Here is a 25,605-nt window from a genome sequence, read left to right as displayed (position 1 = left end):
TCTGGGTTCAGTCCTTGTTTGGGGAACTAAGACTCTGCAAGCCGTGAAGGAGTGAAGGACAGCCAAAAAAAGAAAAAAAAAAAAAGAAAAATGTATCTCCAAGTGTGGGAATGTTGAAGATATTCTTTTTTCTGCACCCTCTCCTATGCTGTGTTCTGTTATTCTTTTTGCTCATCTGATTGGCAAAAATGTTATATATCATGTTTGTATGTTTTTATTAGTAAAGTTGAATATCTTTTCATGTGTTTGTTGGCCATTTGTATTTCTTTTGTAAATGTATGTCCTTTTTCCATTTTTCTGTTAAAGTAGTATTCTTTATCTGCTTTTTTAAAAAAAATTCATTTTATATTACTTTTGCTCAGCACATAATTCGGAGGAGACAATGACAAGCCACTCCAGTACTCTTGCCTAGAAAATCCCATGGATGGAGGAGCCTGGTACACTGCAGTCCGTGGGGTCCCTAAGGGTCAGACACGACTGAAGTGACTTAGCAGCAGCAGCAGGTGTTCTTTGCCTCGGGGGTTTCTCCTTTCTAATTGTGGTTATTTAGTCTAATAGAAAATGAATTTGCATTCCTTGAACTTCTACCAGGTGAAGGTGGGTAGATGACTGAGAAGAATGCTTAAAAGCTGGGGAAATCCCCTTGGAATTTAAAAGGTGCTGGGAATAATCCAAAAAGTAGATAATCCATGGAAGAATTAACTGTACATGAATTTGGTAATCGCCCAGTATCTTTCTCTTTTTTTAAAAAAATTCTAAATTGAAGCACTGTTATTTTACAGTGTTTTAGGTATATAGCACAGTGATTCAAACACACACACACACACACACACACACACACACATATTCTGTTTTAGGTTCTTTTCCACTGTAGGTTATTGTAAGATATTGGATATAGCTCCTTGTGTCATATAGTAGGTTCCTGTTTTTTTTTCAAATCTATTTTATATATAGTAGTATATATATCTGTCCTACATCTCTTGCTTCAGCTCTTCAAGAAAAACAGAGCCATACCATCATAGCCAGGGATCTAACGTGTGAGACAGGGGAGCAGTTAGGGCCATTTTCTTATGCTGGTGCCATGTATGATACCGCATTTTACAGTTAGTTCCTTTTTAATATTAATATTATATATAATTAATGTACGACATTGTGCTATGTTATTTTATGCTATACTATCTTATCTGGCCATCACTGGTTACTCAGTGGAAAAGAATACACCTGCCAAGCAGGAGACAGGGGATCAATCCCTGGGTCAGGAAGATCCCTTGAAGAAGGAAATGGTAACTGGCTCCAGTATTCTTGCTTGGGAAATCACATGGACAGAGGAGCCTGGTGGGTTTACAGTCCACAGGGTCACGAAAGACTCAGACACGACTTAGTGACTGAACAGCAACAGTACTATCATATCATATCATAATTATATTTTATAGTTACTTTTAATGCCTTTAGGGATTTCTTGACAATAGGATTGTGAAGATCCCATTTTCAGAGTAGTCATTACAAGGATTCTTGCTGCACTTTCAAGGTGTGAAGACAATTGCTAGGGCATCAGTGCCACTCATCTCACACCAAGTGGCAAGGCAAGGAAAGTTCTCAGGCAGTGAGGTCAAGGTGAAGGAAGAGGCTTGTTATTTTTTTGCTTTTTGGTTATATTATCTTGGGCTTCCCTGGTGGCTCAGCTGGTAAAGAACGTGTCTGCAGTGCAGGAGACCTGGATTTGATCTCTGGGTTGGAAAGCTCCCCCGGAGAAGGAAATGGCAACCCACTCCAATATTCTTGCTTGGAAAATCCCATGGACAGAGGAACTTGGCGGGGTACAGTTCATGGGGTCGCAAAAGAGTCAGACACGACTGAGCGTGCACACTTGGTAAATATAAAATACTTTTTGGATTGTCTGTCATTGAATATGCTTCATATTACATCTTGCCCCTTACTATCCAGATTGTTTTTAAAAATGACTTTACTTCTAATATGAGATTGAGCTTTAAAGCCAATACTTGACTCCTACAATGAAAATCCCAAGTAATGCTAAGCTTAAAAATCAGTATCCTTGGGCTTCCCTGGTGGCTCAGTGGTAAAGAATCTACCTGCCAATGCTGGTGACACGGGTTTGATTCCTGATCTGGAAGATTCTACATTCAGCGGAGCAACGAAGCCCATGTGCCACAACTACTGCACCTGTGTTGACCCCACACACCACAGGTGAAACGAGAAGGCTCCAGAGTCCATGCTCTGCAACAAGAGAAGCCGTGGCAATGAGGAGCTTGCACAGCACGACTAGATAAAAGCCTGCGCAGCAAGGAAGACCCAGCACGGCCATAAATAAAGGAAAATTTAAAACAACCTGCATCCTTACTTCTCTCCTTCCTTTTTTTATTGAAAATGTATTCCTTATGCTATCAGTCTGTTATGTTGTTCATAAAACACACAGACAAATAAAGCCTAAAACATAAAGTGGAGAGAGAAAACTGAATAAAAATAAACTGGAAATATCCCCTTCAAAGTTAATTCACGTGGCTTTCATGGAGGTATAAAGATTACCATATGATCTAGTGAATTTATGGAATAAGTTTGTTGTTGAGCAAAAGAGGAAAAGCAGTGAGTACCATTTATTCATTTAGAAAATATTTATTAAATGCCTGATAGTATCAAGCAATGTACAACAAGGAGCATGGTAAAACCATGCCTGACCCTGTAGTTTGGCTGATTGGAGTACAGAGATAATTAGTGATCTTTGCAAATATCAGTGACCTTTGAAATATATGCTTCTATTAGTTATGGTAAAAGAAAAGAATTAACAAGATCTTTTTAAAAGTTTGAAGACCTTGAATTTCATCCAGGGTGATATTAAATATGTTTAACAATTGGCAATGCTACCAGCCAATCAAAATAGACAGAGGCTGGTCACCCAAACCAATGAATTCTGCCTGAACATTAGCCCCGGTTATACTAATTTAGGGATTTCCATTCATAGTAAGTAGAATGAAAATGCAAATATAGTCATTTATTTACATATGTCTTTCTATCTTATTTGTTTGCTTTTTTTTATAAGTCTCTTTTTTAAGTTGTTGGTAACAAAGTTAGTTTAAAAACACAAATACAAGAAAAACTTAGCTAGATTTTAAATTTTGGTATTTTTCATTTTGCCATTTTTAGTGAATTTATTTTATAAAATTTTATTATTATTTTGAATAGCTATTACCTTCACGTGATTAAAAACATTTGAAGTGAAGTCACTCAGTCGTGTCCGACTCTTTGTGATCCCATGGACTGTTATCTACCAGGCTTCTCTGTCCATGGGATTTTCCAGACAAGAGTACTGGAGTGTATTGGCATTTCCTTCTCCAGGGAATCTTCCTGACCCAGGGATTGAACCCAGGTCTCCTGCTTTGCAGGCAGATGCTTTACCCTCTGAGCCAAAAACATTTACATGATTAAAAATTCAAAAGACATAAATGGCTCTCCAGGTAAGAGTCTCTTCCACCCTTTAGACAGTTGTCCTGTCTGAAGAAAATCAATATTGCCCCCTTTCTTGTAAAAGTAAAGTGAAATCGATCACTCGTGTCCAACTCTTTGCGACCCCACGGACTGTAATCTGCCAGGCTCCTCTGTCCATGGGGTTTTCCAGGCAAGAATACTGGAATGGGTTGCCATTTCTTTCTCCAGGGGATATGTAAAGTCTTCCAGAAATACTGTGTACATGACTTTTTTTCTTCTTCTTTAGGTTAGTAAATATCCTGAGACTGGAGCTTGTAGACCAGCACAGAAAAGAAGTGGTGACTAAATCAGACAAACAAGAACAGGAAGATACAGCGCTTTATCTTAGTCTTAGTGGGATGGATTGAATGTCTGCTGCTGCTGCTGCTGCTAAGTCGCTTCAGCCGTGTCCGACTCTGTACGACCCCATAGACGGCAGCCCACCAGGCTCCCCCGTCCCTGGGATTCTCCAGGCAAGAACATTGGAGTGGGTTGCCATTTCCTTCTCCAATGCATGAGAGTGAAAAGTGAAAGTGAAGTCGCTCAGTCGTGTCCGACTCTTGGCGACCCCATGGACTGCAGCCTACCAGGCTCCTCCGTCCATGGGATTTTCCAGGCAAGAATACTGGAGTGGGTTGCCACTTCCTACTCCAGGGGATCTTCCTGACCCAGAGGGCGAACCAGAGTTTCCTGATTGGCAGGCAGATTCTTTACCACTGAGCCACCAGGGAAGCCCTCATGAATGGGTTTAGTGTCCTTTGTTAAAGAGACTACAGAGTGACCTGTTATCCCTTTCGTCGTGTGAAGACACGTGGAGAGTCTCTGAGCAGATAGAGGTTCCCAGAAGACACCGAGTCTGCTCTCACCTTGACCTTGGACTTTCCAGCCTCTAGAAGTACGACAAATAAAATTTCTGCTGTTTATAAGCCCCCGCTGCCACCAGTGTTTTGTTATAGCACCTGGAATGGACTAAGACATACGGGAAAATGAATCTCAGTAACTCACAGGGTAGGATATTCTGTCTACTGCTATATTCTGGGGCAAAGATGCTCCCTTCAAAGGAAACAAGGCTTTGACTGTAAAGATGGACTATTTCAAGTTCATTATATACCTCTAGAGTTAAAGAAATCCAATAATAATTTTTAAAAAGGATCCTGATTTTTTTTTTAATTAAGGTACAATTCATAAACCACAGCACCCAGCATTTTAGTATATTCCAAGGCTGTAAAGCCATCACTACTGTCTAATTTCAGAATGCTTTCATTACCCCCCAAATAAATTCCATACCCATTACAGTCAGTGACTCCTCCCCTGCTCTCTGGCCCCTAGAAACCACTCATCTCTTTTCTGTCTGTATGGGTTTGTCTATTTTGAATATTTCATATAAATGGAATCATATACTAGGTGGCTTCGATGTCTGGTTTCTTTCACTCAGCACCCTTTGTTCAAAGTTTATCTATGTTGGAGCATATATCAGTACTTCATTCTTTTTTCTTGCCCTTGCTTTTTAAAATTTAACCATTTTTAAGTGTACAGTTCAGTGACATGAAGCACACTCACATTGTTGTGCAACATCCCCACCATCCGTCTGCAGAACTGTTTTTAAAACTCAAGCTGAAACTCTATCCATTAAATAACGTCCCTATTTCTCCGTAACCTCTATTTTACTTTCTTTCTCTGTGAACTTGCCTGTTTCTCTGCCTCTTCATCTTGCTTATATTGCTGTGCTTGGGGTGGCCTTTCCGTCTTCTGGCAGTTTGTGGAGTTCTCTTTATTATGTAGTTTCTTCGCTGTGTGTGGGGTTGGATGGGCGGCTTGTCAAGGTTCCCTGGTTAGGGAAGCTTGTGTTGGTGTTCTGGTGGGTGGAGCTGGATTTCTTCTCTCTGGAATGAAATGAAGTGCCCAGTAATGATTTTGAGATGTCAGTGGGTATGGAGTGGCTTTGGGCAGCCTGCATATTGAAGTTCAGGGCTATTCTCCTGTGTTGCTGGTGAATTTGCGTGGTATGTCTTTCTCTGAAACTTGTTGACCCTTGGGTGGTGCCTAGTTTCAGTATATGTATGGAGGCATTTGATGAGCTCCTATCAATTAATGTTTCCTGGAATAGGAGGTCTCTGGTGTTTTCAGGATTTGGACTTAAGCCTCTGCCTCTGGTTTTCAGTCTTATTCTTGCAGTAAGCTCAAGACTTCTCCATCTGTCACTTCCAAGGCAGTTCCTTCTGTTTAAGCTCTTGTTTGCCGGTTTCTTCAGTGTCTAATTCCCGTCCTGACACAAGGGGGCGGTGGTGGACACTTTTATAGGGTCACCTGTTCAGTCCTGCTGTTGGGAGGGAGGAACGCTGCTAACAAATATCACTGGCGTCTGTGGGGAGTGCTCGCAGTGTCTCGGCCACACTGCGATTGCCCCCTCTCACGGCGTGTGTGCTTTCCCTGTTTATGCTGCTCAGGCTCTCGGTTGCTCTGCCGGGAACTGTCCGCGGCCGTCGCTGGGTTGCATGCACTTCCCAGGTCTGAGCAGCTCAGGTTCAGGTACTCGGGTACTCCACAAAAGCGCAGACTTGGTTGGGCCTGCGTTTTGTGCCTTCCCCGGTCTGAGCAGCTCAGGTGACCAGGCATTTGGCGAACGCGGTTGCTGCGACTTATCACCTCCCTTGTCCCTGCCGCTCAGTTTTCTGGGTGTACAACCGGCGCACCTTCTCAGGTGGATATTGACTGGCCCGAACCCAAGAAGTCTTGGTTAGCAATGAAGCCTGCCTGCAGGTTGGTAGGGGAAGCCTCTCTGGGGCCGCGGTTGCCCCCTTCTGGCTCTGGCTGCGCTCCCCTGCCTGTCTCGGTGGGGGATGTGGGGTGGGCCGACTGCAGCCAGCTAGCTCTGCTCAGTCCTTTGTTCTGTGAGCGGGTCTGGTGGTGTCTTAGGTTGGGGTTTTTCGCCTTTTCGCGGGGTCGCTATCCCACGGTCTGCTTGGCTGTCTTAAGTTAGCGCCCTCAGATTGCCCTCGGGGCACAGGCCCGGTCCTCGCTCTAAGCGATGCCGCCCGCGCCTCCCTGCCCAGCCCCTGCTTGCTGGTGGCGGGTGCGGGCGGTTGTGCTGCTTCTCCGCTGAGTTTCCTCTGGGCACTTAGTCTGTGGGTTTTAATTATTTATTTCTTTTTTTCTGCTGGTTATGTTGCCCTCTGAAGTTCCAAGGCTCGCCACAGACTCGCCAGTGAGTGTTTCCTGGTGTTTGGAAACTTCTCTCCTTTTTCAAGCCTCCCTTCCCGGGACAGAGCTCCGTCTCTCCCTCTTTAGTCTCTCTTTTTATCTTTTATACTATTTCCTATCTCCTTTCGAAGACAATGGGCTGCTTTTCTGGGTGCCTGATGTCCTCTGCCGGCATTCAGAGGTTGTTTTGTGGGATTTACTCAGCGGTCAAATGTTCTTTTGCTGAATTTGTGGGGGAGAAAGTGGTCACCCCGTCCTGTTTCTCCACCATCTTCCTGTCTCTCTACTGATATTAGTTTTTTAATAGATATTTTTATCAAAATATGTAAATTCTTCTCTGTTGGCTTACTAAGAGTTTTTTCGTAGTCATGCACTGAAATTATTACATTAAGTTTTCTTAAGTTTATTTTCTGTAGATTTTGAAACAGGTGACTTTTCTTTTATGTGGTGATTTAACTTTTAAAAAATTTTCTGATTCTAGAACAACCCCAACCTGATCTCGATGTATTCTCCTTCTGTTGGATTTTATTTGTTAGTGTTTTATTTAGGATTATTTCATCTATATTCAGAGTCTGTAGTGTTACTTTCTTGTACTTCTTCCTTGTTGGTTTTAGTATCAAGGTTATGCTAGTCTTATAAAACAAGGTTGGAGAGTGTTCCTTGTTTATCCCCAGAGTTCCTGTGAGATTACTGTTTCCTTCCCTCGATTTTTGGAAGAACTGATTGGCAAAACCAGTTGGTTTCATTGTGGGGAGGCTTTTAATTTCAGATGTAATGTTTTTCATGCAAATAAGATTTTCTGATTTTGGATGTCTTCTTGGGTCTAGTTATGTAAAGCCTTTCCCCCCTGCTAGGAATTTATTGAGGCCAGCAGACTCTCCAATTAGTAAGTGAACTGTGGTTCATCATATCTTTCTTATCTGCAAGATGTGTTGTCTCCTTTGAAAAACCCTTGATACTGGTGATTTGTGCTTTGTCTGTTTTTCTTAATCAGTCTCTCTAGGGGTTTATCAGTTTTGGCAGTCCTTTCAAATAGCCCACTTTTGGCTTTGTTTAGAAAAAATTCTGTATTTGCTTTCAGTTTCCTTATTTTCTGCTCCTTTTTTCCCCATCTGCCTTGTGTTTCGTTTGCTTTGCTTTTTTTCTGGTTTCTGCAGCCCATGGGGTCGCTAAGGGTCGGACACGACTGAGCAACTTGTCTTTTGACTTTTGACTTCATGCATTGGAGAAGGAAATGGCAACCCACTCCAGTATTCTTGCCTGGAGAATCCCAGGGATGGGGGAGCCTGGTGGGCTGCCGTCTATGGGGTCGCACAGAGTCGGACATGACTGAAGTGACTTAGCAGCAGCAGCAGCAGCAGGGATAGAGGCTTAATTGATTTTTAGCCTTCCTTCTTTCCCAGTATATGTGCGTAAGGCTTTAAGTTACCCTCTAAACACAGTTTGCTGCGTCCCACAGTTTGAGTAGGCCAGATTTTTTATGGAAAAGTATTTTCTAATTTTCATTGTGTTTTTTAAAATGATATTCATGAAATTCTTCAGGCAGTATGTCATTTAACTTAATGTTTGGGGATGTTTTTCTAGTGACCCTTTTTTGATTTCTAGCTTAGTTCCATGAAGAGCCCCGTCTTAGTCTTTTGGGGCTACTGTTATAAATACCATAGACTAGCTGAAAAACAACAGAAAGTTGTTTCTTATAGTACTGGAGGCTGGCAAGTCCCAAGAGCACCAGCGGGTGCCACGTCTGGTGAGGCCTGTCTCCGGGTTCCTAGACTGCCTGCTGCTTCTCCCTGTCCTCAGAGCATGGGCGCCCGTTCCCTCCTGCCCTGAGCCCTCCCAGAGTGCCTGCCTCCTGGGCTCATCACCGCGTGCGGGGTGCAGTTTGAGGCACATAGACCGTCAGCCCACTGCAGCCCCTAAGTGTACCCCACATTAGTTCAGTCCTTTGAAAGAGTTTGAGCTTTCCTAATGGCCCAATGTATTCATTTTGTGATATGTTCCTTGGGCCCTTGAAAATAATATGTATCAGTGAGAAAGCAATATTCCGTGTGTATCAGTTAGATCAGGTTTGTGACTCATGTAATTCGGGTTCCGGTAGCCACGTTTTGTAAAGCAGAAGTAGGTGAAATTACTTGCAATGTATTTTATTTTAACACACCCAAAATATTATCATTTCAGTGTGTAATCAACATGATAAAACCTAAAGAAATATTTCACGTTCTTTTGTTCACGCTAAGTCTTTAAAATCCAGTGTGTGTTTCATGCTTGCAGCACATCTCATCGTAGAGCCAGTCGCAATTCAGGTACTTCATGGCTGCAGGTGAGTACGTCCCAGGGAGCCCAGTTCCCTGAGAGATGTGTCTTTAACGTCTCCCACTGTGATTATGAACTTGGCTGTTACTCCTTTTCTATTTCTGTCAGTTTTATGTATTGATATTTTGAGGTTATGTTATTCGGTACATTCAAATGTGGAATCCTCATGTTCTTGCTGGACTGAACTTGTTTCAGTATGAGAAGCTCCTTTTTAAGGCTAGTGATGCTTCTTACTTTAGACACTATTTGACCGTGATATTGCCACATCAGTTTTCTGTCCTTGTTTGCCTGGGTATCTTTTACCTTCACCTGTCTAAAAGATCTTCCATCTTAACAGGAATCTCTGTGACTAGTGTACGGTTTTCATTGTCATCAGTTCGACACTTTTTATCTTTTTATGAGAGTATTTGCTCTGTTTATAATGCTGATATTTCAGTGCGTAGATACCGTGTTACTGTTTGTTTTCTGTCTGTCTCACCTATTCTGTGTTCTTTTCTCTGGCTTCTTGTAGAAGTGTGAAGTCTTTTTCTAGTTCTGTACTCCTCTGTCAGGTTGTTGGGTGTCCATTCACAGATAGAGCGTGTGTTTTACATTCAAGTCTAACTTAGTACTTTTACTGCCTCCCTGACACGACTGTTTCCTCCATGTCACTGTTATACTTTAAATTGTTAGATATATTTTTGGCGTTAACATCATTGTTTTGTAGAGTTAATATTTACCCTCACAGTTACCTCATTGTTGGTCTTGTTTTTTATATTTCTGTCAGAGACTCTTCTTTTTCCCAAAGCACTGCCTTAATATTTTTTTAGTTCATGTCTGTGGGTGATGAGTTGTCTCATTTCCACTTGCCCTAAAAGTCTTTATTTTGCTTTCACTTTGGAAGAGTGTTTCTGTGGGGTATAGAATTCCAGGTGTGTGGGTGGTTGTTTTCCAGCATTTTACGGATGCCAGTCCATTATCTTCTGACTTCCTTGTTCTTGAAAAGTCAGCTCTCAGTGTTGCTGTGCCATTCAAAGCCACACCTTTTTTCCTCTGAGCGCTTGAACATTTTCTTCTTGCCTTAGGCACCCGCGGAGCTGCCAAAACCAATGTGTGGTTTTCATTTCTGAGTCAATGGTCTGATTCTTGAGCCAACTCTTGCCACTGTCCCTGTCATTCAGTTCAGTCGCTCAGTGTCGGACACGTGGCGACACCATGGACTGCAGCATGCCAGGCTTCTTTGTCCATCACCGACTCCCGGAGCCTGCTCAAGCTCATGTCCATTGAGTCGGTGATACCATCCAACCGTCTCATCCTCTGTCATCGCCTTCTCCTCCTGCCTTCAGTCTTCCCCAGCATCAGGTTCTTTTCCAATGAGTCAGTTCTTCGCATCAGGAGGCCAAAGTATTGGAGCTTCAGCACCAGTCTTTCCAATGAATATTCAGGACTGATTTGCTTTCGGATTGACAGGTTGGATCTCCTTGCAGTCCACGGGGCTCTCAAGAGTCTTCTCCAACACCATAGTTCAGAAGCATTGGTTCTTTGGCATTCAGCCTTCTTCATGGGTCAACTCTCACATCCATACATGACTGCTGGCTTTGACCAAATGAACTAGTACTAAATGAACTCCTACATAGCTTTGGCTAAATGAACCTTTGTCGGCAAAGTAATGTCTCTGCTTTTTAATATGCTGTCTAGGTTTTTCATAGCTTTCCTTCCAAGGAGCAAGCATCTTTTAATTTCACCATCTGCAGTAATTTTGGAGCCCAAGAAAATAAAATCTGTCACTGTTTCCATTGTTTCCCCATTTATTTGCCATGAAGTGATGGGGCCGTATGCCATGATCTTCATTTTTTGAATGTTGAGTTTTATGCCAGCTTTTTCACTCTCCTCTTTCACTTTCATTAAGAGACTCTTAAGTTTCAACCCCTGTAGGCATTTCTTATTCCCCTCTCTGTCTTTTCTCCACCATGAGGGTCTCCATTTATAGTAGTTTTTTTTTTTTTTTAAGTTCTCTGAAATATTTCAATATTTCTGCAGGTTTAGTAACATCGTAAAATACATTTCAACTAAAGTTCACAAATCTAAAAACCTGTTAGGCATTTTTAGGCGTTTTAAGTTGGAAATGAAGACCAATGTTACATCGTAATATGCCAATTACAAATAGTACTTCAAATAGAAAATACTACAGTTTGTCCCAAACTTTAAAAACTATTCATGAACTCAACACTGAACTATTGATGGCTATGAGAATTGTTTCCTAGCCTTTTTGAAAATTTCAACCCATTTACGTTTAAGGTAATTATTGATAAGTACGATCCCGTAGCCATTTTCTTTATTGCTTTGGGTTCAAGTTTATACACTCTTTCTGTGTTTCCTGTCTAGAGAAGATCCTTTAGCATTTGTTGGAGAGCTGGTTTGGTGATGCTGAATTCCCTCAGCTTTTGCTTGTCTGTAAAGCTTTTGATTTCTCCTTCATATTTGAATGAGATCCTTGCTGGGTATAGTAATCTGGGCTGTAGGGTATTTTCTTTCATCACCTTAAGTATGTCTTGCCACTCCCTTCTGGCCTGAAGAGTTTCTGTTGAAAGATCAGCTGTTATCCTTATGGGAATCCCCTTATGTGTTATTTGCTGCTTTTCCCTTGCTGCTTTTAATATTTGTTCTTTGTGTTTGATCTTTGTTAATTTGATTAATATGTGTCTTGGAGTATTTCGCCTTGGGTTTATCCTGTTGGTGACTCTCTGGGTTTCTTGGACTTGGGTGATTATTTCTTTCCCCATTTTAGGGAAGTTTTCAACTATTATCTCCTCAAGTATTCTCTCATGGTCTTTCTTTTTGTCTTCTTCTTCTGGGACTCCTATGATTCGAATGTTGGAGCGTTTAACATTGTCCCAGAGGTCTCTAATATTGTCCTCATTTCTTTTAATTCGTTTTTCTTTTTTCCTCTCTGTTTCATTTATTTCTACAATTCTATCTTCTAGTTCGCTTATCCTGTCTTCTGCCTCTGTTATTCTACTGTTTGTTCCCTCCAGAGTGTTTCTGATCTCATCTATTGCATTATTCATTGTATATTGACTCTTTTTTATTTCTTCTAAGTCCTTATTAAATCTTTCTTCCATCTTCTCAATCCTTTTCTCCAGCTTATTTATCTGTAACTCCATTTTGCTTTCAAGATTTTGAATCATTTTCAACATCAAAATTTGAAATTCTTTATCAGGTAAATTCCCTATATTTCCTTCTTTTGTTTGTGTTGGTGGGCAATTATCTTGTTCCTTTACTTGCTGGGTATTTCTCTGCCTCTTCATCTTGCTTATATTGCTTTGCTTGGGGTGGCCTTTCCCTCTTCTTGCAGTTCGTGGAGTTCTCTTTATTATGTAGTTTTTTAGCTGTGTGTGGGGTTGGACGGGTGACTTGTCCGGGTTCCCTGGTTAGGGAAGCATGTGTCGGTGTTCTGGTGGGTGGAGCTGGATTTCTTCTCTCTCCTTTAGAAGACAATGGGCTGCTTTTCTGGGAGCCTGATGTCCTCTGCCAGTATTCAGAAGTTGTTTTGTGGACTTTACTCCGCGTTCAAAAGTTCTTTTGATGAATTTGTAGGGGAGAAAGTGTTCTCGCCGTCTTATCCCTCCGCCATCTTGTTCCTTCCTCCCCAGAACAGTGGATTCTTATATTCCACTTGGTCGTGGAGTATCTCTTCCCAGCTGCTCCAGCAAGGCGCAGCCGCTGTACGTTACCTTGGACGAGGGGTATCTCCTCAAGGCCGCCCCTCCTGCTTTGAATGTGGATCAGCTCCTCTCGGCCCGCCGGTGCCCAAGCAGCCACCGCCTCCTGGACGTGGTACAGCTCCTCTCGGCCACTGTCCTAACCCTGGGCGCGGGGTAGCTCATCTCAGCCACGATTCTGCACGTGGTCGGTTGCCCTGGAGCCGGGCGTCTCCCGTGCCTGCGCCGCCAGAGCCGGGCGTCTCCCGCGTCTGCACCTGCGCCGCCGGAGGCATTTCTTATTCCCCTCTCTGTCTTTTCTCCACCATGAGGGTCTCCATTTATAGTAGTTTTTAACAACGTAGTTTAACAACGGGCTCCTCAGATATATGCTATACTTTTTTCCCCACATATATATGTTTTTTAACTAATCCATCCTTCAGTTCACTGATCCTCTCTTCAGCTACGTCTAATTTGACGTTAAGCCCAGAGACTGAGTTCTTAAATTCAGTTCACTGTTATTTTAAAGCTCTAGAATCGCTTTTGATTCTCAGAAGTTGTTCCTTTTTTCAAGTGTATTTTTGAACTGGTGACGTTTGCATCTGATCCCGCTAGCACACCTCTGATATGCTGATATACACTGATACCTCTGGATCTGTTTCGGTTCTTTTTCCCTTGCTCGTATTTGTTGTTACACCCTTTTTTGCTTTTTTGGTTGCATGTTGGACATTCTGTATGGAAAACCCTAGAGGTTCTGGTGATGCTGTTTTCTCCAGAGTTTCCTCTGACACATACCTCTAGTGGACACAGAGCTCTCTTGTTCACTCAGGGTTTGAGTGACTTGAGGCTGGGGGGTCCTTGTAAGCTCAGTCTCAGCAAGCTTCCCCCACCGTCCCCCCGACCCCAGGGAGGAGCCCTCCAGCGTCTCCATCTGGAAGCCGGGGGTGCCTCCCAGGGCCTGCCCTTCTTGGCAGGTCCTGAAGCCCACCTTCTGTCTCCTGAGCACCACGAGGCGACTGATACTCAGCACTTAGCCGGTTTGGGCTGAGTGTTGGGTGCGTTTTCTGTGCCTCCCTTTTCTTGGGGAGCTTGGTCTCTGTCATCCGGCCTGACTTGTGAGGCCTCCGCTCAAATTTTTGTCTTCCCAGCCCAAGGAACTGTCCAGAGCTGTGTTAGCCAGTCCCCCTCTGCTTGACTTTTTCCCTGCCTTTTCTTCGCAGAGTCAGCTTTGTTCAGATGCCCCAAGGAAAGGAGCGGCCCTCTCAGTCTCCAGCTCCCTCACTGGGCTTCCTTTCTGTTCAAAATCTTGGATTGTGGCTGCCTAAGGTCCTCTGGCTCAGACTGTAAAGCATCTGTCTGCAATGCAGGACACCCGGGTTTGAGCCCTGGGTTGGGAAGATCCCCTGGAGAAGGAAATGGCAATCCATTCCAGTACTGTTGCCTGGAAAATCCCATGGACGGTGGAGCCTGGTAGGCTACAGTCTAAAGGGTCGCAAAGAGTCAGACACGACTGAGCGACTTCACTCTCACTTTCAAGGACCTCCTTTAAACTGTGTTTAGCTTTTCTAGCTCTCGGTGGGCTGCCCTACAAGCTGCTTTCGTCTGCAACTGGAAGTGGGGACGCCCTGGGTGTCTTCTCTTATCTGAAGCCACATGTAACAGTCACAGTAATTGTATTGATCATCTCTATTTGCTACCGGGGTAAACAAGAACCAGGGGTCCTTGCCTAGTACCCACGGTTGTGTTTCTGATCAGAATCCCCAGCTTGCCTGGGCTGTTTCAGTGCCACGTGACCTTGTGAAGAAGGTGGAACAAGCGGCCCATGCAGCCTGGGGACAGAGGAGCCGGTCAGGTCACTTCCCCTGTCCCTGCCGGCCCAGAGCGGACCTTGTGATGACGGGCTGCTGGGGGTGGAGAAGGCTGAGGGAGGGGTTACGTGACCTGTATTCTGTGACGTGGTCACATGTGGGTTTTCTTTTTCAGTTTGAAAAATTGACTGCGTTTAGTCTTGCCTCCAGTTTCATTTTAAGGTTGAAAATGAAGATTTTATTCTTAAAGTTGAGCACAGTGATTTTACAGTCTTTTTGAAAACAGTAGTTGAGGTATCAAAAAGACATCTCAGAGAACTCCAGTAGATAAAGCCAAAAAAAGAGAACGTGTTCAGGGTGACCTGCGGGAGGGACCCCAAACTGTCCTCTGTCTCTCCCAGAGTCTGTAATTTCTGAGATGGGTGGATATAGGACCCCAAGCACCCCGGGGCCTGAGGTCCTCAAGTGACAGCAGAGGTCCGGGCTGAGCCAGGAGCAGTGTGGCCTGTGCCCTGGCGAGTGGAGAGCCACCACTCTGGGTGGGAGTGGGGCCAGGAGAGGGGGTGGGAGACTCGGGGGCGGAGGGAGAGGCAGCACCTGGCGGGGTCTGGGAGGCGCTGGCTGCCGCGGCTCGAGTCAGGGACACCCCAGACCTCCACCGTGCAGCCCCCACGGGGCAGAATCGTCTGGTAGCCCAGGGTCGAAGTTAAGAGGGCGAGTTCGCAGCAGGTTGAATGAACCCCTGTACCCACTGTGGGTTCATTTTAAGTGCCTGAAGCGAGGTTGGTCAATCCCTTGCTGAGCTCGAGTGAGGGAGTCAGTCAGGGAGGACTGAGCTCAGGGTGAGAGTGAGGGGCAGCTGGCGCGGTGAGTCCTCCTCAGCTGGGTGGGTTCTGGGGATGCCCTTGAGTTCAGGGGTACCCTTTCTGTAGCCTCACTGAAGGCTTGTTTGGGGGGTGGAGGGGGCAGAAGGCCACTTAGAAGACATGCTCATTCCTAGTGGTGGTGGTTTCTGAAGCAGTTTAAACTGTTCGGTCCGACTGTGACCAGTACCTTGCAGGGTCATGTTTGGCGGTGGGCCTGAGCTGTTGGCACGGCCTTCCCTCTCCCGTACCCCACACTCACCTGCCATCTTTTTGGCAGCCCCTCCCCCGCTCTGCACCGTTGATGCCCGAGCCCAGCCCCCCTGTTACCATGGAACCCCTTGTGACTGAGTGGGTTCTGGTTCCGTGCTCCTGGGAGACGTGCTGGGGGCAGAGACTTCGTGCCATTTCTCCTTGAGACAGTGGTCCTGGTGGTCATAGTGTGAGAGCGGTGTGTGTGAGAGCAGTGTGTGTGTGAGAGCGGTGGTCATAGTGTGAGATCAGTGGTGATAGCTCAGGAGCTGAGGTATCCTACTGTGAAACAGCAGTTGCCCCGAGTGGGGGTCTGCCCCTATCCGCGAGGATGGGTCGCAGAAGGGCCCGCCTGTGGGCGTTATTCCAGTGCTGCCACCCCAAAGCAAAGGCCAAGACAAGGAGGAGCTTGGCCTCGGACCGAGTTCTGGAAGCAGAGTGCCCTGAGGTGAGAGCAGCCGGGGCCTGGGCCCGTCAGATTGGCCCTCACCCGGCGAAGCGTTGGGGTTGTGTTTCCTTTTGTTAGCTTGGTTGTGGGCCCTGCCGGGCAGGGCGTTTTGACCTTAGTGGGCAGGATCGACCCCAGCAAGTTGACCTTGTAAGAGGTTGTGCTGGTGCTGCGCGGAGGATGGGCGGGAGCCCCACAAGAAGGGAAACACTGGCTGGAGGAGTCTCTGGGGCACGTGGACTGAGCTAGAGAGCCAGTCCTTGAAGCAAAAAGGCTAAGCCCCTTAACGTCTCCCTTCTTACAAAGAAGGGAAACACTGGCTGGAGGAGTCTCTGGAGCGTGTGGATCGAGCTAGAGAGTCAGTCCTTGAAGCAGAAAGGCTAAGCCCCTTAACGTCCCCTGTCTTACAAAGCACAGACCAGTGTGTCCAGGATTTTAATGACGGGTACCTACTGCTTATGTGTATAACATACACCCTCATGGCTTCACATGTCTACTACATGCCTCTTACAAGTGTAGGGCACTACTCTGGGTGCTGCATACTCAGTATGGAATAGGGGATACGTAGCCCAGGATTTTTGTATCTGTGCCAAGAAAAACAGAAGAATGGATGACGCCGTGTGGTTCAATTTGAGCAACTTCACCACGTGGACGGCCCCGCGTGCACGCAAATTGTGGTAAAATACATATAACATGAGTTTAACATTTTAACCAGTTTATTGAATGACTGTGTGACTTCAGTGGGGTCAAGCTAACAGATGGCCTTGGGGTGCCATCAGCCTTTTTCCCGGAGGAACACTCCAAAGCCTGGTGGCCTTGTAGACCTTACCTTTCTTCTTCACTCTCCCCAGTGGTTCTAGGTCACTTGTCTGTGTGTCGTTTAAGAATCTCTTCATCCACTTTGTTGTTAGGTTTATGTTTAGGAATGTTTCTCAGACATCCCTGGGTGTTGAGAAGGCAGGCTTGGATTCTGGGTTCTCTCTTGCCGCGTGCCAGCCAGGTCGTGGTGGAGGCTGATGGCCGGTCTGAGTTGTGGTGGCGTGTGTGGTCTTGGGGTCGGCGGACCCCCTCTTCTGTGAGGGGGCAGGGAGATCCTTTGTGTGGAGCCTGGAGAGACTTGACAGGGTCAGTCTTCATTGTCTCGCTCTCTTTTTAACTTGTGTTTGCATTTAGTGACTCATTTAATTGTTTTCTAGAAGTCTCCAGCTTCTAACGAGGAGGTAAATGTATACAAGAAGCAGCTCCTGGAAAGGGAAGAAGAACTCGCCGAGCTCAGAGCCGAAAGAAACAACACCAGGGTCAGTAGGGGGATTCTCACGTGTTGACATTTGCCCCGCGGGGGTCAGCACTGGGCTCCGTGTTAGTGACTTTAAATTCTGTCTGATTTTAAAGTCATTTTTCACATCTTCCCACTGAGCAGACTGGGGTGGATCAGTTCGGGGTTCTCATACCTTGCTTCAAATTTATGATGAGAGCTAATGTAATTTTAGTACATTCGAGGGGGAGTTCTCTTCACTTACATTTTTGTCCACGCTACACTTTTTGTGGGATCTTAGTTCCCCGACCAGGGATTAAAACCCATGACCCTGCAGAAGTGTGGAGTCTTAACTACTGGGCCACCTGGGAAGTCCACCCTAGCTTTAGACAGAACTGGCAGGATTCCGATGTGCCTTAGCATGGTTTCGGCTTTAGCGTGAGGCTGAGAGGAGTTACCGACCCTGAATGCAAGTGTGAGGTTGAAGGTGCTCCTTTGGCCCCGCCCTGCAGCTGCTGCTGGAGCACCTGGAGTTCCTGATTTCCCAGAACATGCCGTCCCTCCAGATGACGGCGGGCAAGCAGCAGGAGCAGCCCCCAGCCAGCATGACCAGCGAGGTGGAGGTGCTCAGGGCGCTGAAATTTCTTTTTGACCACCACAAGGCCCTGGATGAGAAGGTACCAGCCACCCAAACCTCCTGGATTTGTACACTTGCTGCCTTGTTAGATGGATGATGCATGTATTTATGTAACTAGTTGACTTTTGAGCTTCTTGAATTCTTGTAAATACATTTTTTCTGTAAGAAGTCAGAGTTTTATATGGCTCAGGCATGTCCGTATCTTTGCGACCCTGTGGACTGTAGCCCACCACGGTCCTCTCTTCATGGAGCTTCCCAGGCAAGAATACTGGAGTGGGTGGCCGTCTTCTACTCTAGGGGATCTTCGCGACCCAGGGATTGAACCTGCCCTCTTGCATTGGCAGGCAGATTCTTTACCACTGAGCCACCTGGGAAGCCCCCAGTTAAAAAGTATTAGTTGGCATAAATGTCTCAAGATTTATTATATTCTGTATATCAATTTGCAGTTAAAAACTGGGTACTAGAATTAATTTAGGATAACATTTGTTCTCTCAAACTTAGAATTTAAAGCTGTTGACAAGCAGATTTTCTTGATGTTAAGATCAATGAGAGCCATTAAAGATACTCTGTTACAGTAGCCATGTATTAGGGTGAGCATAGAATGAGGAGTGCACTAACGTGTATACACACATCAACACACAGTGACTCGACCCCTTTTATTTGAGTTGAGAGAGCGATTACGTATAGCACACGAAAGGTGTCGTTTGTTAGAAGAAGAATTAGGTGCTACACATAAAGAGGTAAGTTTGATCAGTCATCGTGTAATTTCAGTTAAGGGTTTGTCATTTGTATCCTTTCATTTTAAAAAAGTATGAAGGCTGTAGTGGTGGGCATCACATGCTATTTATCGTTCTGATTGAGGACCCGCCCACCTGGGGTATTTTAATGACTAGCAAACTAGACTTGTGGCTCAGAGCTGCAGGATCTCTTAAGCACCCCTTTGTCCAGGAGAAGACAAAGTCTGACTCTAATCACCCGGTTCTAATCGGGATGGACAGCATCACCAATGCACCATGTAGGTCTGAGCAGCCGTGAGGGTCCTGTGAACTCCCAGAGTGCAGAAGGCAGTTTTGACCTCAGCGATTTCCCGGAAGTGCTGTGTTCCCTCCCTCCCAAAACAAGGCTCTCTAAGGCTTCCTTTCCCCCTTAGAGATCGTCCGACGGCTCTCTAAGCCACGAGCAAAACCTGGCTAAGATGAGCGAGCTCCAGGAAGTCATAGACAAGCAGTTGCGGGAGCAGAGCCAGATGGAAGAGCACCTGGCAGCTCTCTCTGCCCACATGAGAGAGCTGGAGGAGGACCTGGACACGGCCAGGAAGAAACTCCTCAAGTCCAAGGAAGTGAACAGGAAACTGGAGCGGGATGTCCGCGAAGTGAGTGACGGCGGCCGTGTCTGTTGCCCTGAGGTGGTTGTGGGTCCCTTGTTCTCCCGGTGATCTCAGCCTCGGGATGGCTGCACGAGTAAGAGCAGAGCTCTGGCGAGACACGACAGGCTGTCTCCCTGCCTCTGTGTCAAGGTCTCTGGGGTAGAAGAGGCCTGATCCAGGCGGTCCGTTGGCAGTGGACCAACATGAGGGTAGCCCTTGCGCTGTGCTGCACCCTGGGTGTGGACTCCTCATTCCTACAAGTTCTAGGGGGCCCAGTGTGTTCCTTTTAAAACATTCATTTATCCGTTCATTCATTTCGTAGCATGTAGTTGCTTTACACTGCTGGGTCAATTTCTGCTGTGCAGCAAACTGAATCGGTCATGTATATGTGTATATATATGTCTACATATATCCCTGTTGTTTAGATTTCCTACCCATTTCCTTCACCACAGAGCACTGAGGAGCCTTCCCTGTGCTGTACACTAGGTCCTTACTCGCTGTTGACTTGATGCGTAGTATCAGCAGTGTATATATGCCAGTCCCAGTCTCCCAGTTCATCCCCCACACCTGCCTGTCGAATGTATTTCTGACGATGCTGAGATTTCCTTCTGATTCGCTCAGGCGAGTCTGGTGGAGGAGGCCGTTCTCTCGGAGAGATGGGAGCATGCTGTGTGGGCTCTGCCGAGGCAGCTTGCCTGGCCGTCTTCTCTGGTTTGCTGAGGTTCCGCTCCTTGACAGGGATGTGTGACGGTGATCCCGGCGGTCAGACCAGTCGAGTGGCGTTTTCTCACCCTCAGGTCCTCAGGCCCAAGCTGTGCAACCGTGTAGAATCCTGATGTTTCTGGCGGTCGTGTCTGCGGGTGTCATGATTTATAAGAAACTACCTAACGGTCACTGTGAAAACAGAAGAGTGCTGGGGTTTCAGGCCTCCTCCTGTGAGCCTCACCTCTCCTCTGTACGCAGACAGTCAGCGCCCACCCTGCCCCACCCCTCCCCCGTGACACCGTCTCAGACAGAGCCCCTCCAGCATGTGTTCCAGCAGGTGTACTTGTTTAGTAGCTTGGTGTGAGGAATTCTGTGTGAGAACTCAAAACAGAAATATTTGCACATGTTTGTATAACCTTCTCACACTACTCTTTGGCAACAGGAGGAGATTAGGTGGCAGAGTTTAATACGCTAAGAATTCTGGAAAAAGCGTTTTTAAGACCTTTCACTTTTAATATTAGGACTTGGCCCACATTGGTTACTTAGTGACCGCAGAGGGACCCGAAATGGATTTTGAGCTGGCAGACAGGAGTCGCACCAGCAGCAAGTTCTGGTCCTGGTTTGAGCATTTCATACATGTGGTTTAACTCTGCTTGAGAAGGCTGCTTCCAGTTGTGTTACACTTTGACTTCTGTTTCCACTCGTTAATAGTCTTACTTTAATTTTGAGGAAATTGCATGAGATTTTTCCAACTTTTACCCGAGGAAACGAGCCTCCGAGCTCCCTCTTGGGTCTGTTGTAGGTCCCTCCCTGTTCTGGGTCACGTCCGCCTGTATGGTGTAGCAGACAGAGGTCCTGACTTCATGCCAGATACTTTCCCTCCTGGAATTCTTGCAATAACAGGGTAGTTTAGTATACTTTTTGTTTGCTGTTTGGATTTATTATATAGCAAAGAAGCTTGGTAAACCGAGTGGCCAGACAGAACATTCAGACAGATGGCTGCCCATCGTGGCAAATGTGACCTTTGAGGTAGGTGCGTTTTTGCTCACGTCCGAGAAAACTGCCACTTCTAGGAGTTTAATTTTGAGGACGCTAACTTTATGTTTGATTTGAAACTTAAGATTTAGTCCAGTTTTGTTACTCTTAAGCGTATCGGAGTGTTCCATGATAACGGCTTACCTTTTCTCCTCTGCAATGCCCGGTGTAGGCCATGGCCCAGACGGAGGACATGGAAAAGAGAATCACTACCCTAGCGAAACGCTCCCTCGCCGCACAGCGCGAAGCTGCCTATGTGCATGACTTCAATGATAAACCTGAAAATGAAATAGCAAATGAGGATTCTATGCATCGACAGGTAATGGCCTTTACTGTACTGTGTCTGACTTTTATAGCATTGCATTACTGAGGAGGGAAGGTAAAGAAAGACCTTTTCATGTGACTCCCATGTTGAAAATCAAGTCCCCGTGTAAAGTTCTTATGACCCTAAAACATTGCGTTCAAAAGTGTGGATGTACATCATGGTAAATCAGCTGTACTGGAAGGAAATACATTTTTTAAAAATTGGGGGTGACTGCAACTTCCAGGTTTGAATTATGTGGGACTTGGTTTAACCATTTTGTGGAATTCCTCTCCTGACTCCCTTGTTTTACTTGAGCGTGACTCTGTTGGCTTGTTAGCGTTTTTACTGAAAGAGAAGAGAGCAGCAGGGAACTTCAGGGCAGCGGGCTGCCTGTTGAGAACTGGGTCACTGTGACAAGAGGCAGGGTTAGAGCTCCGGTCTGGTTAGGGATTGTCCTTCCTATGGTTTGGTGAGCCTTACTCGCTCCTGTTCCCGTGTGGTCTCAGATAATCAGGACTTAACCAGGAAAACCAAATCTGGCTTCTCTCAAAAAAAGTGAGTCGGGCCGGTGTGTGCCAAAGTGTATCATTGGCCCCACCACAAAAATAAAGCACTAGGAAGTCATTGAAATGTATGAGGTGGAACGCATTCAGTTCAGTTCAGTTGCTCAGTCGTGTCCGACTCTTTGCGACCCCATGAATCACAGCACGCCAGGCCTCCCTGTCCATCACCAACTCCCGAAGTTCACTCAGACTCATGTCCATCGAGTCGGTGATGCCATCCAGCCATCTCATTCTCTGTCATCCCCGTCTCCTCCCACCCCCAATCCCTCCCAGCATCAGACTCTTTTCCAGTGAGTCAGCTCGTCGCATGAGGTGGCCAGAGTATTGGAGTTTCAGCTTTAGCATCAGTCCTTCCAATGAACACCCAGGACTGATCTCCTTGAGAATGGACTGGTTGGATCTCCTTGCAGTCCAAGGGACTCTCAAGAGTCTTCTCCAGCACCACAGTTCAAAAGCATCAATTCTTCGGTGCTCAGCTTTCTTCCCAGTCCAACTCTCACATCCATACATGACCACGGGAAAAACCATAGCCTTGACTAGACGGACCTTGGTTGGCAAAGTAATGTCTCTGCTTTTTAATGTGCTATCTAGGTTGGTCATAACTTTCCTTCCAAGGAGTAAGCGGCTTTTAATTTCCTGGCTTCAATCAGCATCTGCAGTGATTTTGGAGCCCCCCAAAATGAAGTCTGACACTGTTTCCACTGTTTACCCATCTATTTCCCATGAAGTGATGGGACCAGATGCCATGATCTTCGTTTTCTGAATGTTGAGCTTCAAGCCAACCTTTTCACTCTCCTCTTTCACTTTCATCAAGAGGCCTTTGAGTTCCTCTTCACTTTCTGCCATAAGGGTGGTGTCATCTGCCTATCTGAGGTTATTGATATTTCTCCCGGCAATCTTGATTCCAGCTTGTGCTTCTCCCAGCCCAGCGTTCCTCATGATGTACTCTGCATATAAGTTAAATAAGCAGGGTGACAATATACAGCCTTGACGTACTCCTTTTCCTATTTGGAACCAGTCTGTTGTTCCATATCCAGTTCTAACTGTTGCTTCCTGACCTGCATACAGGTTTCTCAGGAGGCAGGTCAGGTGGTCTGGTATTCCCATCTCTTTCAGAATTTTCCACAGTTTATTGTGATCCACACAGTCAAAGGCTTTGGCATTGGCCCCACCACAAAAATAAAGCACTAGAAAGTCATTGAAATGTATGAGGTGGAGCGCATTACGATATACAAAATAGTGGCTGCCAAAGGCAGATCAGAAAATACTACGTACCATATGCTATTGTTTTCTGAGGGTTTTAAAGCCTCACGTGTCAGTACTGTCCCCAGCATGCCTGTGTTCTTGGGCCTGGACTGCAGAGCCTCAGACGTGGGCTCCCAGGGGGCAGTGGTTCTGACTCCCATGGTGAGACCCACGGTGAGGCGCCCTCCCCGCTTAGGCAGAGAGCTCAATGTCTTCCGATCAGCGGTGCACTTCCTTACTTGCAGAACAGCTGCTCAGAGGCTGTTGAGCTCGGGATGCTGTTTATGACTAAGCCAGTTCAAAGTAAACTTTTGTTTTGCTTTAAAAATATTTGAATGCCGATGCCTTACTGTGGAAGCTGTGAGAGATTTTGTTTCCTTGGGCACAAAAATCACTGCAGACGGTGACTACAGCCATGAGATTTAAAAATGCTTGCTCCTTGGAAAGCTATGACAAACCTAGACAGCATATTGAGAAGTAGAGATATCACTTTGCGACAAAGGTCCATATAGTCAAAGCTGTCGTTTTTCCAGTAGTTACGTATGGGTGTGAGAATTGGACCATAAAGAAGGCTGAGCACTGAAGAATTGATGCTTTCGAACTGTGTTGCTGGAGACGACTTTGTTTTAACAGAAAATAACCTGTTTTTTAATTTTTTAAGGTGGAAAATTTCAAACATGCACAAAAGTGGTATAATCATATACCACTTCTATAATATAGTATAATAAATACCCATGACCCAGCAATTAGCCTCAGCAATTTCTAACACAGGGCCAGTCTCAAGTAGATCATTCTTTTATCTTCTCTCCATTTTTTTTTTTTTTTTTATATACAGTAGGTCCTAAAACAGCTTTTTAAACCATGAGGTTGATGCTCATTTTATAAAACACAGACTTGCCAACTTTGTTATTACATTTAAAAATTGCTTGAGGTAATTATTTCCAGTTTTTTAATATGAATTTTCATATTGGAAAAGACCCTGTTGCCGGGAAAGATTGAAGGCAGGAAGAGAGTGGGTGACAGAGGATGAGATGATTGGATGGCATCACCAACTCAATGGACATGAGTTTGAGCAAGTTCTGGGAGTTGGTGATGGTCAGGGAAGCCTGGCATGCTGCAGTCCATGGGGCTGCACAGTCAGACACGACTGAGCAAGTGAACTGAACTGAATATGAATTATCATTGGGAGAAAAGCTATGACCAACCTAGACAGCATATTAAAAAGCAGAGACATTACTTTGCAGCTATGGTTTTTCCAGTAGTCATGTATGGATGTGAGAGTTGGACCGTAAAGAAGGCTGAGCACCAAAGAATCAATGCTTTTGAACTGAGGTGTTGGAGAAGACTCTTGAGAGTCCCCCTGGACTGCATGGAGATCAAACCGATCAATCCTAAAGGAAATCAGTCCTGAATATGCATTGGAAGGACTGATGCTGAGGCTGAAGGTTCAATACTTTGGCCACCTGATGCGAAGAACTGACAGATTGGAAAAGACCCTGATGCTAGGTAAGATCGAAGGCAGGAAGAGAAGGTGCGACAGAGGACGAGACGGTTGGATGGCATCACTGACCTGATGGACGTGAGTTTGAGCAACTTCTGGGAGATAGTGAAGGACAGGGAAGCCTGGCATGCTGCAGTCCATGGGGTCACAAAGAGTCAGACACGACTGAACAACAGCAATCATTACAAAGAATTTAAGTGATGTTGCACGTAAAGAAAAATATGTGAATGTCTATCTCCACTGGCTTTTTTCCCCCAAATGAATTTTCTCACCTTTTACTTTATAAATTGAATTCATTTTACCCCCTAAACCAGACTCAAGCTTCTGTTTATATACTGGGAATTTCCTCTACCAACGTGTGTGTAAGCCGATCCCCTTTAAAGTCTGCTTGTTTCTGAGTGTCAATCTGCTTGCTCTCCGAGCTCCTCTGACAGGTAATGGCTGGTGACATTAAGGTCCCTCAGGTGCTCAGCCAAAGTGAAGCGTTGGGAGTGACTTTTGACAGGTGAAGTCTCTGCCTCCCTCTGCACCTGTCCGTCTGCTCTGGTGATGCTCAAGAGCCCACCAGAGGTGGCCGTGGGAGGGGACCGCCTTGGGAACCAGGGCACAGGCTGCTCACATCACGGCTCCCCGGTGCTTTTAAAAGAAGGACCGTACTTTGCTCTTGAAGTTTATGAGTTTATGTTTTTCCTGTTTTAGGCAAGGCAGGGAGAAGACGTGAAAGAAGAACACAATAAACCCTTATCAGATACCGTGGATAAGCCTGTGTCCGAATCAGATGAGAGGCTTCAGCTTCATCTGAAGGAGAGAATGGCTGCTCCGGAGGATAAGGTGAGCCAGCCCCATGGCCCCTTTACAAAGAGGCACATCTGGCGGGGCCTATCCCGGCCTGGTCTGTGTGTGGGGAAAAGCTCCAGGACAGGAGTTGGAAAACTGTTCCCAAGAGGGC

The 25,605-nt window shown here is 45.7% G+C and overlaps 1 protein-coding gene across 4 annotated transcripts in view; it reads left to right on the top strand.

Annotated features, from left to right (window-relative positions):
• LOC148774938 (liprin-alpha-1-like) overlaps positions 1 to 25,605 on the top strand; it is a 42,820-nt gene that overhangs the window by 5,261 nt on the left and 11,954 nt on the right. For all 4 annotated transcript variants that reach the window (XM_088827591.1, XM_088827590.1, XM_088827592.1 and 1 more), the window contains exons 3-7: positions 17,242 to 17,343; positions 17,813 to 17,977; positions 19,088 to 19,309; positions 21,216 to 21,362; positions 25,356 to 25,487. In XM_088827591.1, coding sequence (XP_088683717.1) covers positions 17,242 to 17,343; positions 17,813 to 17,977; positions 19,088 to 19,309; positions 21,216 to 21,362; positions 25,356 to 25,487 — 768 coding nt within the window. The remainder of the gene's footprint in view (positions 1 to 17,241; positions 17,344 to 17,812; positions 17,978 to 19,087; positions 19,310 to 21,215; positions 21,363 to 25,355; positions 25,488 to 25,605) is intronic.

This window comes from Moschus berezovskii, chromosome 18 (genome assembly GCF_049115385.1).
Source record: "Moschus berezovskii isolate FMDL1 chromosome 18, NW_MosBer_1.0, whole genome shotgun sequence".
In the NCBI taxonomy this organism is placed as follows: Eukaryota; Metazoa; Chordata; class Mammalia; order Artiodactyla; family Moschidae; genus Moschus; species Moschus berezovskii.
Note: the sequence above shows the minus strand (reverse complement) of the source record. Positions and strands in the feature narration are given on the sequence as shown.